The 14,326-nt window shown below is 57.7% G+C and overlaps 1 protein-coding gene across 1 annotated transcript in view; it reads left to right on the top strand.

Annotated features, from left to right (window-relative positions):
* LOC116937505 (solute carrier organic anion transporter family member 2A1) overlaps positions 1-14,175 on the top strand; it is a 44,075-nt gene extending 29,900 nt beyond the window's left edge. Inside the window, exons 7-12 of the mRNA XM_076064395.1 lie at positions 250-425; positions 948-1,107; positions 1,201-1,290; positions 3,229-3,293; positions 8,389-8,512; positions 13,902-14,175. Of these exons, the coding sequence (XP_075920510.1) occupies positions 250-425; positions 948-1,107; positions 1,201-1,290; positions 3,229-3,293; positions 8,389-8,512; positions 13,902-14,166 (880 nt within the window). The 3' untranslated portion in view covers positions 14,167-14,175. The remainder of the gene's footprint in view (positions 1-249; positions 426-947; positions 1,108-1,200; positions 1,291-3,228; positions 3,294-8,388; positions 8,513-13,901) is intronic.
* The last annotated feature ends 151 nt before the right edge of the window (positions 14,176-14,326 follow it).

Here is a 14,326-nt window from a genome sequence, read left to right as displayed (position 1 = left end):
GTGAGTGAGTGAGTGAGTGGTGGTGGGTGAGTGAGTGAGTGGGTGGTTGAGTGAGGAGGTGGGTGAGTGGGTGGGTGAGTGAGTGGGTGAGTGGGTGAGTGAGTGAGTGAGGCTGAGTGGGTGAGTGAGTGCGTGAGTGAGTTTTCACTAGCCTCATAGTCTATGAGTCAATGCTATTCTACTTCAAATCCTCACCACCTCCCTCCCCGTGTCCCACACCCCACCCACCCACCCACCACCCACCTACAGCAGCGTGGAGCCCGCTGTGTTGGGGTCTCCGCGGCCCTCCGCGTGCCACGCGGCGTGCCGCTGCCCCTGGTGGCCTCAGGCCCGGCCCGGCACGGCCCCCGGTGTGCTCCACGTGGGGTGTCGAGTTCCCCAGCGCCTGCCTCGCCGGGTGCGTCCACAGGGACAGCGCCACGGGGGTGAGGGGGAGCAGGGGGGGGGGCAGTCAAGGATGGAACGAGATGAGCCCGCCGTGACCCCGCCGTGACCCCAACATGACCCCAACACTTCCACCGTGACCCCACCCCTACCCACCCCTGACCCCTCCCACCCTGACCCCACCCTGACCCCACTCTGACCCCACCCTGACCCCACCCTGACCCCACCCTGACCCCGCCCTGACCCCTCCCACTGTAACCCCTCCCACCCTGACCCCACCCCTCCCACCGTGACCCCTCCCACCCTGACCCCACCCTGACCCCTCCCCTCCCACCCTGACCCCTCCCACCGTGACCCCACCCGACCCCACCCTGACACCACCCATCCTACCGTGACCCCACCCTCCCACCCTGACCCCTCACCTCCCACCGTGACCCCTCCCAACCCTGACCCACCCCTCCCACCCTAACCCCACCCCTCCCACCGTGACCCCCATGACCCTTGACCCCTCCCACCGTGACCCCCCCATGACCCTTGACCCCCCCCCCCACCCCTACCCCCAGAGCTTCTCGTCTTGTTCCTGCGTACCGGGCGAGGCAGCCGCCCGGCCGGGGCCGTGCCCCAGCGCCTGCCCCACCTCCTCATCCCTGTCATGGCGCTGTGCTCGCTGGCAGGCCTCGTGGCCTGCCTGGCCTACACCCCGGGCTACATCCTCATCCTCAGGTGGGGGGGGTGGTGGTGGGGAGTGGTGGGGGGGTGGTGGTGGTGGGGGGAGTGGTGGGGGGGTGGTGGTGGGGGGGTGGTGGTGGTGGGTGGGTACATCCTCCTCCCTGTCATGGCGCTGTGCTCGCTGGCAGGCCTCGTGGCCTGCCTGGCCTACACCCCGGGCTACATCCTCATCCTCAGGTGGGGGGGGTGGTGGTGGGGAGTGGTGGGGGGTGGTGGTGGTGGTGGGGGGAGTGGTGGGGGGGGTGGTGGGGGGGTGGTGGTGTGGGTGGGTACATCCTCATCCCTGTCATGGCGCTGTGCTCGCTGGCAGGCCTCGTGGCCTGCCTGGCCTACACCCCGGGGCTACATCCTCATCCTCAGGTGGGGGGGTGGTGGTGGGGGGAGTGGTGGGGGGTGGTGGTGGTGGGGGGAGTGTGGGGGGGTGGTGGTGGTGGGTGGGTACCTCCTCATCCCTGTCATGGCGCTGTGCTCGCTGGCAGGCCTCGTGGCCTGCCTGGCCTACACCCCGGCTCATCCTCATCCTCAGGTGGGGGGGTGGTGGTGGGGGGAGTGGTGGGGGGAGTGGTGGGGGGGTGGTGGTGGTGGGTGGTGGTGGTGGGGGGGTACATCCTCATCCTCAGGTTGGGGGAGTGGTGGGGGGGGGGTGGGGGGATGGTGGGGGGTGGTGGTGGTGGGGGGGGTTCATCCTCATCCTCAGGTGGGGGTGGTGGGGGGGAGTGGTGGGGGGGTGGTGGTGGGGGGGTGGTGGTGGGGGGAGTGGTGGGGGGGTGGTGGTGGTGGGGGTACATCCTCATCCTCAGGTGAGGTAGTGGGGGGAGTGGGGGGAGGGTGGGGGGGAGGAGGGAGGGGAGCTGTCCGGTAGATATCACACGCACCTAGCCTGGCACAGCGGTGGGCGGCTAAAGGGGTTAGACAGACCCAGCCCCCGTGTCTCTCCCCCCCGTGTCTCTCCCCACGTGTCTCTCTCCCCACGTGTCTCACCCACGTGTCTCTCTCCCCACGTGTCTCTCTCCCACGTGTCTCACCCCACGTGTCTCTCTCCCCACGTGTCTCTCTCCCCGTGTCTCCCCCCGTGTCTCACCCCCCGTGTCTCTCCCCCCGTGTCTCTCCCCCCGTGTCTCTCCCCCATGTCTCACCCCCCGTGTCTCTCCCCCCGTGTCTCTCCCCCCGTGTCTCTCCCCCCGTGTCTCACCCCCCGTGTCTCACCCCCGTGTCTCACCCCCCCCCCCCGTGTCTCTCCCCCGTGTCTCTCCCCCCGTGTCTCTCCCCCGTGTCTCTCCCCCCGTGTCTCACCCCCGTGTCTCTCCCCCCGTGTCTCACCCCCCGTGTCTCTCCCCCCGTGTCTCTCCCCCTGTGTCTCTCCCCCGTGTCTCTCCCCCGTGTCTCTCCCCCTGTGTCTCTCCCCCCCCGTGTCTCTCCCCCCGTGTCTCTCCCCCCGGTCTCACCCCCCCCGTGTCTCTCCCCCCGTGTCTCTCCCCCGTGTCTCACCCCCGTGTCCTCTCCCCCCGTGTCTCTCCCCCTGTGTCTCTCCCCCCCTGTCTCTCCCCCCCGTGTCTCTCCCCCCGTGTCTCTCCCCCGTGTCTCACCCCCCCCCGTGTCTCTCCCCCGTGTCTCTCCCCCCGTGTCTCACCCCCCCCGTGTCTCACCCCGTGTCTCACCCCCCCGTGTCTCATCTCCCCGTGTCTCACCCCCCATGTCTCACCCCCGTGTCTCTCCCCCCGTGTCTCTCCCCCGTGTCTCACCCCCCGTGTCTCACCCCCGTGTCTCACCCCCCCCCGTGTCTCTCCCTCGTGTCTCTCCCCCCGTGTCTCTCCCCCCGTGTCTCACCCCCCGTGTCTCACCCCCCGTGTCTCACCCTCCCCGTGTCCTCTCCCCGTGTCTCTCCCCCGTGTCTCTCCCCCCGTGTCTCACCCCCCGTGTCTCTCCCCCCGTGTCTCTCCCCCCGTGTCTCACCCCCCCCGTGTCTCAGAGGCCGTGTCTCACCCCCCGTGTTTCAACCCCCGTGTCTCAGCCCCCCCGTGTCTCACCCCCCGTGTCTCACCCCCCGTGTCTCTCCCCCCTGTCTCACCCCCCGTGTCTCACCCCCCGTGTCTCTCCCCCCGTGTCTCACCGCAGGGGAGTGAACAGTGAGGACAAATCCTTCGCTGTCGGGATCCAGTTCCTGCTGCTGAGACTGCTGGGTACGTGACCCTGCACTCGTTAGACAGAGACACATGTCCCACACAGAGAGACACACAAAGAGACACACAGAAACACACGGAGACACACACAGAGAGAGACACACAGAGAGACACACAGAGACACACACACAGAGACACACACAGACACACACACAGAGAGACACACAGAGACACACACAGAGAGACACACAGAGACACACACAGAGAGACACACAGAGACACACAGAGAGACACACAGACACACACAGAGACACACAGAGAGAGACACACAGAGACACACACAGAGAGAAACACAGAGAGACACACACAGAGACACACACAGAGAAACACACAGAGACACACACACAGACACACAGAGACACACAGAGACACACACAGAGACACACAGAGACACACACAGAGAAACACACAGAGACACACAGAGACACATTGAGAGACACACACAGAGACACACACAGAGACACACACAGAGAGACACATAGAGACACACAGAGAGACACAAAGAGAGACACACACACAGAGACACACGCAGATACACACACAGAGACACACAGAGACACACACAGGGAGACACACACAGAGACACATACAGAGACACACAGAAACACACACAGAGACACACAGAGAGACACACAGAGACACACACAGAGACACACACAGAGAGACACAGAGACACACACAGACACACACAGATACACACGAAGACATACACAGACACACCCATAGAGACACACAGAGACACACAGAGAGACACACACAGAAACACACACAGAGACACACACAGAGAGACACAGAGATACACACAGAGACACACACAGAGAGATACACATAGAGACACACAGAGACATACACACAGAGACACACACACAGACACACACACAGAGAGACACAAAGACACACACACAAAGACACAGAGACACACAGAGACACACAGAGACACACACAGAGACACACACACAGAGACACACACAGAGACACACGCACAGAGACACACACACAGAGACACAGAGACCCACAGAGACACACACAGAGAAACACACAGAGAGACACACAGAGACTCACACAGAGACACACAGAGACACACAGAGACACACACACAGAGACCCACAGAGACACACACACAGAAACACACAGAGAGACACACAGAAACACACACACAGACACACAGAGACACACACAAAAACACACACAGAGACACCCATAGAGACACACAGAGACACACACAGAGACACGCACAGAGACACACAGAGACACATACACAGAGACACACACACAGAGACACACACACAGAGACACACACAGAGACACAGAGACCCACAGAGACACACAGAGAAACACACAGAGAGACACACAGAGACACACACAGAGACACACACACAGAGACACACACAGAGACACACACACAGAGACACACACAGAGACCCACAGAGACACACACAGAGAAACACACAGAGAGACACACAGAGACACACACACAGACACACAGAGACACACGCAAAAACACACACAGAGACACCCATAGAGACACACAGAGACACATACACAGAGACACACAGACACACACAGAGACACACACAGAGACACACGCACAGAGACACACACACAGAGACACAGAGACCCACAGAGACACACACAGAGAAACACACAGAGAGACACACAGAGATACACACAGAGACACACACACAGAGACACACACAGAGACCCACAGAGACATACACAGAGAAACACACAGAGAGACACACAGAGACACAGAGAGACACACACAAAAACACACACAGAGACACCCATAGAGACACACAGAGACACACACAGAGACACGCACAGAGACACACAGAGACACATACACAGAGACACACAGACACACACAGAGACGCACGCAGAGGCACATGTCACCCACAGAGACACCCACAGAGACGCACGCAGAAACATGCACAGAGGGACACACACAGAGACACAAATAGAGACACGCACAGAGACACACACAGAAACACCCAGAGAGACAAACAGAGAGACATACACAGACACAGAGACACACACACAGAGACAAACCCACAGGGACACCCACAGAGACACACACAGAAACACGCACAGAGGGACACACACAGAGACACACACAGAGACAACAACCGCCATTCGCCACTATGTGGCGGTGACGTCACCACGACGCTTGTGCCAGGCCACGTGCACCTTGAGACCATGTGAAGTGTCGAACGCTCACTGGCAGGAGGTCACGGGGCAGACCCAAGTGCAACGGGTCGACTGACTGAGATGACTGAGATGACTGGCTGATGCACCACCTGTGCCCCCTACTGTGCCAACAGAGAGACACACATAGAGAGACACACACAGAGACACACAAACAGAGAGACACACACAGAGACACCCATAGAGAGACACTTAGAAACACACAGAGACACACACATAGACACACACACATAGACACACATGTGTGTCTGGCAAAACAACCCCCTACTTCCTCGCGGTGCCGGACGGGCAACTCTGTCGTGGACAGTGCTGTGGGGGGAGGTCCAATTCCGATTGGCTCCTCCCCTCATGGCGTCTGTGACCACCACAGTGGCTAAACGGGGGCTCTGGACGGGTGCGAGGGGCTGGTAACCCCTCCACCTTCAAAAATGTACTACTAAACCACGTATAAAATATCTAACTAATAAGCTTGTGCCGGAGGCCCTGGGGGGACAGGCGTCTATGACGTCTCCTGGCCAAACCCCAATTGGCGGAGCCAGGAGATTGAATCTCTACCCTCGGGGCTCCTCCAGAAACAACGAAAAGCCACTACGGGTGGCCACGTGGAATGTTCGAACGCTCACTGCGGAGGAGAGGCTGCCACTCCTCTGTCGGGAGCTGGACCGGTACCGCCTGGATCTCGGTGGTTTTCAGGAGGTCCGGTGGACAAGTTCTTGCTCCTGCCATCATAAGGGGTGGACAGTCCTCTACTCGGGGCAGCAGAATGTCAAACAACAGGGTGTGGCTCTTCTTATGAACAAAAGAATGAAGGGGGCGTAGGAGCGTGGCGGTGAGGTGTGGGAAGCTGTAAGCCCCAGGCTACTTTGGGCTCGCCTTCCCATCAGTCGGAAGCGAGGAGTGGTGGTCGTGGTTACTTATGCCCCCACTGAAGATGAACATCCGTGGAGGGATGCAGGCAAAGCCGATGAGTCAGATGCCTTCTATGACCTCCTGTCATAGGTGCTGGCTAAAGTGGCACTTCGGGAGAGAGTCATCATGTTGGGTGACTTCAATGCCCGAGTGGGTCATGATGCTGGCACCTGGTCTGGAGTGATTGGAGGGCATGGGCCAGATCAGCTCAATAACAACGGTAGGAGGCTGCTAGATTTTTGTGCAGCACATGGGCTTGTAATTACCAACAGGCTGTTCCGGCATCGGCGCATCCACACAACATCATGGATGCATGCCGGGTCCAAGCAAGAACATCTGCAGGACTACATAGTGATGGAACAGCGGATGCGAGCCCATGTCCTTGACACCAGGACCTACCGTGGAGCTGATCTGCCCTCTGACCATCGACTAGTCATCTGTAAGATGCGCCTGCCATTCTTCCGCTCCGGTGGTGGGTGTACACCCAGGACCCCATTCCAACCTAAAGTGGCCTGGTCTCAGTTATTTGATGAAAATTGCAAGCGAGAATTCCATCATCGCCTGCGGCTGGGGTTGGCATCGTCCCCCACTCCTCCGGATGTCGAGGGTAAATGGGCGAGGTTTAGGATTGTGACTCATGCAGCTGCATTGGCTGCTTTGGGTACATGGTCTAGACCTCCCCAGAGACCCTGGCTGACAGAGGAGGTCTTCAGGATAGTTGAGAAAAAGCGACAGGCCCACTGTCATCGGCTACAGAATCCCACATCAGAGAATGAGGAGGCTTACCGCAGCCTTTGCTCGGAGGTTTGGAGAGCCGTGAGGCGCTGCAAGGATGGGTGGTGGTCGCGGATTGCTGAGGAGATGGAGTCTGCCTCAGTGGCCCGCGATCGCAAATCTCTATTTAACTCCATCAAAAAAGTAACCTGCAGCGCCACACCTATTACCATCATTAGGGGAAAAAACGGTGATCCAATCCCCGACCCCCAGGAACAGGTTTGCAGATTTGCTGAGCATTTCTGTGAGGTCCTGGGGGAAGGACAATCCCTCAGCCAGGAAAACATCGTGGCACAAAGTGAGGATGACCCTGCTGAGGCTGCGGTGCCTCAAATATTGGAAGAAGTCACCCCCTGTAAGTGTCTGGCTGAGGTGCCATCTGTTGAGGAAGTACTGAAGGCGATTCGGAGTCTGAGACCAGGAAAGTCAGCGGGCAGAGATGATCTCCCAAGCGAAATGATTGAGGGAGGGTGGTGTTTGTGCACAGACTGCCCTATATGACATCATAACAACAGTCTGGACCACTGGACAGGTTCTGCAGGATTGGAAGGATGCCCTGGTGGTCCCCCTCTTTAAGAAGGGGGACCGTACAGACTGTAACAACTACAGGGGCATCTCACTCCTCAGTGTGCCGGGAAAGGTCCTTGCAAGGATTATTCAACATCGCCTTGCCAGGCACGCTGAGGAGAGGCTTGCGGAGCCCCAATGCGGTTTCAGGAAAGGGCGGTCCTGCACAGATGCCATATTTTCTGTCCGTCTGCTACAGCAGGGGTGTAGGGAATTCCAGCAAGACCTACATCTCTGCTTTATTGACCTGGTCAAGGCCTATGATACCATCAGTAGGCCTGGGCTCTGGGTTGTTCTTCGTGCTTTTGGAGTACCTGACCCTCTGCTCACGATCATTAAGGACCTTCATGATGGTGAGCGGGCCCGGGTAAAACTACGTGGCCGGGAGTCAGAGCCATTCCCTGTACACCTTGGGGTGCGACAGGGATGTCCTCTGGCTCCCACATTATGTAACATCTATTTTGACCACGTAGTTCGTGAAGCCTTCAATAGCTGTACCGGGGGAATCTCCATATGGTACAGATATAATGGGAGGCTGATCGATGCCCGGGTGCGGTCAAGGGATGGCTCCCTATTGCTCAACCACGTTATGTATGCCGATGTGTGTGTGTGTCTATGTGTGTGTGTCTATGTGGTACAGCGTGGCTCCCTGCCCCCGCTCTATTTGGCCTCCTCATCGACTCGTCGTGTCTCGTCTGGACCGAGTCTTGCCACGCGGTGCGAGGAGCCTGCAAATACTACGACAACGATGCCCTGCGCACGCGGTACACGAAGACACACGCACACAGACACACACACAAACACACATACACAGACACACACACAACCACACATACACACACACAGACACACACAGACACACATACATACAGAGACACACACAGACACACATACACACACAGACACACACACACATACACACACAGACACACACACACAGACACACACACAGACACACACATACACGTACACAGACACACACACAGACACACACACAGACACACACATACACAGACACACACACAGACACACAGACACACATACAGACACACATACACACACAGACACACACATACATACACACACACAGACACACACAGAGAGACACACACAGAGACACACACACAGACACACACACATACACACAGACAGACACACACAGACACACAGACAGACACACACAGACACACACATAGACACACATACACAAACAGACACACACAGACACACATACATACAGAGACACACACAGACACACAGACACACACACATACACACACACAGACACACACACAGTCACACACATACACACACACATACACAGACACACACACACAGACACACAGACACACATACAGACACACATACACACACAGACACACACATACATACACACACAGACACACACAGAGAGACACACACACAGACACACACACACACATAGACACACAAACACATAGACACACACATACACACAGACACACACACAGACACAGACACACACACACACAGACACACACACAGAGAACACACAGAGACACACACACACATACAGAGACACACACAGACACACATACACACACACACAGACACACACACACACACACACAGACACACACACAGACACACACATACACACACACATACACAGGCACACACACACATACACACAGACACACACACAGACACACACACAGACACACACACAGAGAACACACAGAGACACACACACAGACACACACACATACACACAGACAGACACACACATAGACACAACAACAACAACCGCCATTCGCCACTAAGTGGCGGTGACGTCACCACGACGCTAGTGCCAGGCTATGTGCACCCTGAGGCCACGTGAAGTGTCGAACGCCCGCTGGCAGGAGGTCACGGGGCAGACCCAGGTGCCACGGGTCGACTGACTGAGATGACTGGCTGATGCACCACCTGTGCCCCCTACTGTGCCAACCTGCTGTGCTGTAGCCACCCGGCGCTCCGCTCGCTGTTGTGAGCGTCGCTCCTCCGCTCTCCGTTGTTGTTGGAGGGCGACTGCCTCCAACTGCCCAGTAGCATCCTTCACGAGCCTCCTCCACAGAGGCCGATCTTGACACCGCTGGTACCGGTCATCGGCAAGTCCACTCAGCTGTTTCGGCATGCGGTGGCTGGGCATTCTGGCTACATGACCCAGCCAACGCAGCCTTGCCTACCGGAGGAGCTCACCGATGGGACTGTGCCCAGATCTTTCAAGGATTTGTGAGGTCACACAATCCAGCTTGGTTAAACCCTGGATGGATCGTAGGCAGGCCAGCCTAAATGTTTCTAACCGGCAAAGATGTTCCATTAGGGGAGACCACGTTTCGCAAGCGTAGAGAAGGTAGGGAATTACCGTGGCCGAGAAGACCTGAAGCTGAGTGCGGAGCGACAGACCAGGTAGCTTCCACACAGCATTACGCAACCGATGAAAATATATTGCCGCTCGACTGATTCGGAGTGAAACCTCTGCTGTTAAACTGGAGCCGGTCATAAGCACACTGCCCAGGTATGGGAAACTCTCCACTCTCTCCACAACTGCCCCATCACCGATTGGAAGTTGTGGGGGTGGCGTGTCCGATGGTACAAAATACCCAGGCAGGTGCTTAATTTTGGTGGGGCTGATGGTAAGGCCCCATCTCTTAGTGGCATGCTCCAGTCTCAGCAGCAGCGTCTCCAACTCCTCCTCTGAGTGAGCGGAAATTATCAGATTATCGGCAAACATAACGTGGTTGAGCAATAGGGAGCCATCCCTTGACCGCACCCGGGCATCGATCAGCCTCCCATTATATCTGTACCATATGGAGATTCCCCCGGTACAGCTTTGAAGGCTTCACGAACTACGTGGTCAAAATAGATGTTGAATAATGTGGGAGCCAGAGGACATCCCTGTCACACCGCAAGGTGTACAGGGAATGGCTCTGACTCCCGGCCACGTAGTTTTGCCCGGGCCCACTCACCATCATGAAGGCCCTTAATGATCGAGAGCAGAGGGTCAGGGTCTCCAAAAGCACGAAGAACAACCCAGAGCCCAGCCCTACTGATGGTATCATAGGTCTTGACCAGGTCAATAAAGCAGAGATGTAGGCCTTGCTGGAATTCCCGACACCTCTGCTGTAGCAGACGGACGGAAAATACGGCATCCGTGCAGGACCGCCCTTTCCTGAAACCGCATTGGTGCTCCGCAAGCCTCTCCTCGGCGTTCTTGGCAAGGCGATGTTGAATAATCCTTGCCAGGACCTTTCCCGGCACACTGAGGAGTGAGATGCCCCTGTAGTTGTTACAGTCTGTGCGGTCCCCCTTCTTAAAGAGGGGGACCACCAGGGCATCCTTCCAATCCTGCGGAACCCGTCCAGTGGTCCAGACTGTTTTTATGATGTCATATAGGGCAATCTGTGCACAAACACCACCCTCCCTCAATCATTTCGCTTGGGAGATCATCTCTGCCCGGTGCCTTTCCTGGTCTCAGACTCCGGATTGCCTTCAGTACTTCCTCAACAGATGGCACTTCAGCCAGCCACTCACAGGGGGTGACTTCTTCCAATTTTTGAGGCACCGCAGCCTCAGCAGGGTCATCCCCACTTTGTGCCACGATGTTTTCCTGGCAAAGGGGTTTCCCCTCCCCCAGGACCTCACAGAAATGCTCAGCAAATCTGCAAACCTGTTCCTGTGTGTCGGAGATTGGAACACCATTTTTTCCCCTAATGATGGTAATAGGTGTGGCGCTGCAGGTTACTTTTTTGATAGAGTTAAATAGAGATTTGTGATTGCGGGCCACTGAGGCAGACTCCATCTCCTCAGCAACCCGCGACCACCACCCATCCTTGCAGCGCCTCACGGCTCTCCAAACCTCTGAGAGAAGGCTTCGGTTAGCCTCCTCATTCTCTGACGTGGGATTCTGTAGCCGATGACAGTGGGCCTGTCGCTTTTTCTCAACCATCCTGAACACCTCCTCTGTCAGCCAGGGTCTCTGGGGAGGTCTGGACCGTGTACCCAAAGCAGCCATTGCAGCTGCATGAGCCACAGTCCTAAACCTCGCCCATTTATCCTCGACATCAGGAGGAGTGGGGGACGATGCCAACCCCAGCCGCAAGCGATGATGAAATTCAGGCTTGCAACTTTTATCAGCTAACTGAGACCAGGCCACTTTAGTTTGCAATGGGGTACTGGGTGTACACCCACCACCGGAGTGGATGATTGGCAGGTGCATCTTACAGATTACAAGTCGATGGTCAGAGGGCAGATCAGCTCCATTGTAGGTCCTGGTGTCAAGGACATGGGCTCTCATCCGCTGGTCCGTCACTATGTAGTCCAGCAGATGTTCTTGCTTGGACCCGGCATGCATCCATGATGTTGTGTGGATGCGCCGATGCCGGAACAGCGTGTTAGTAATTACAAGCCCATGGGCTGCACAAAAATCTAGCAGCCTCCTACCGTTGTTATTGAGCTGATCTGGCCCATGCCCTCCAATTACTCCAGACCAGGTGCCAGCATCATGACCAACTCAGGCATTGAAGTCACCCAACATGATGACTCTATCCCGAGGGGCCACTTTAGCCAGCACCTGTGACAGGAGGTCATAGAAGGCATCCGACTCATCGGCTTTGCCTGCATCCCTCCATGGATGTTCGTCTTCGGTGGGGGCATAAGTAACCACGACCACCACTCCTCGCCTCCGGTTGATGGGAAGGCGAGCCCAAAGTAGCCTGGGGCTTACAGCTTCCCACAACTTACCGCCACGCTCCCACGCCCCCTTCATTCTTTTGTTCATAAGAAGAGCCACACCCTGTTGTTTGGCAGTCTGCTGCCCCGAGTAGAGGACTGTCCACCCCTCATGGTGGCAGGAGCCAGAACCGGTCCACCGGACCTCCTGAATGCCACAGAGATCCAGGCGGTACCGGTCCAGCTCCTGACAGAGGAGTGGCAGCCTCTCCTCCGCAGTGAGCGTTCGAACATTCCACGCGGCCACACGAAGTGGCTTTTCGTTGTTTCTGGAGGAGCCCCGAGGGTAGAGATTCAATCTCCTGGCTCCGCCAAAAGGGGTTTCGCCAGGAGACAACATATACGCCTGTCCCCCCAGGGCCTCCGGCACAAGCTTATTAGTTACATTTTTCAGTTTAACTCGTTGTTTAGTGGTAATTAATTGAAGGTGGAGGGGTTACCAGCCGCTCGCACCCATCCAGAGCCCCCGTTTAGCCACTGTGGTGGTCACAGACGCCATGAGGGGAGAGGCCACACCCAGATACACACAGATACACACACCCACCAACTCACTCACCCACCAACTCACTCACCAACCCACCAATTCACTCACCCACCCACCAACTCACTCACCCACCAACTCACTCACCCACCAACTCACTCACCCACCAACTCACTCACCAACCCACCAATTCACTCACCCACCCACCAACTCAACCACCCACCAACTCACTCACCCACCCACCAACTCACTCACCTACCCACCAACTCAACCACCCACCAGCTCACACACCCACCCACCAGTTCACTCACCCACCCACCAACCCACCCACACAACCCACCCATCTTCCCACTAACTCACCCACCGACTCACCCACCCACCGACTCACCCACCCACTCACCAACTCACTCACCAACTCACCCACCCACTAACTCACTCACCCACTCACCCACTCACCCACTCACCCAACAACCCACCAACCCACCCACTCACTCACTCACCGACTCACCCACTAACTCACCCACCCACTCACCCACTCACTCACTCACCCACCCACTCACCCACCCACTCACCCACCCACCCACTCACCCACCCACCCACCCACCAACCCACTCACCCACTCACCCACCAACTCACTCACCCACCCACCCACCCACCGACTCACCCACCCACTCACCAACTCACCCACCAACTCACTCACCCACCCACTCACCAACCCACCCACCAACCCACCCACTAACCCACCCACTAACTCACCCACCGACTCACCCACCCACCCACCCACTAACTCACCCACCGACTCACCCACCCACTAACTCACCCACCCACCCACCCACCAACCCACCCACCCACCCACCACTCCCTCTCACATCCCCAACTCTCTCCACCACACCACCCCCACCCTCCGCCCCGTCCCCCAGCTACTGGAGCCTCCAGTTGGCTCTGAAGTTCTTGGCCCTGTCTCTCTTCTCCGTCGTGCTGGTGCGGGTTCGCCGGCGTCGCCGACGGAGTCTCCGCGCCGGCGCCGCCGCCGCCGCCGCCGCCGGCGCCACCGCCGGCACCGCCGGAGGCCTCCCCATGGGGTCACTCCTCTCGAAGGCCGAGCTCGGCGGAGAGGGGGCAAGGCCGCTGATGGCGGCGGATGACGATGGCGGGGTGGAGGACCGGAGCGACCACAAGGAGTGAACCCGGGGGGTGGGGTGGGGGGGGTGGTGGTGGGGGGGTGGTGGGGGGGATGGTGGTGGGGGGGTGGTGGTGGGGGGGGGTGGGGGGAGTGGTGGGGGGAGTCACATCAAGATACGAAACCAGATGGCTGCCAGATACAACGATCGTAAGATGGGTACCG

Source organism: Petromyzon marinus, unplaced genomic scaffold (genome assembly GCF_048934315.1).
Source record: "Petromyzon marinus isolate PM22_M1 ecotype Great Lakes invasive population unplaced genomic scaffold, UKy_Petmar_22M1.pri1.0 PM_Scaffold_42, whole genome shotgun sequence".
NCBI classification, from domain to species: Eukaryota; Metazoa; Chordata; class Hyperoartia; order Petromyzontiformes; family Petromyzontidae; genus Petromyzon; species Petromyzon marinus.
This window is presented reverse-complemented; position numbering and strand designations above follow the sequence as displayed.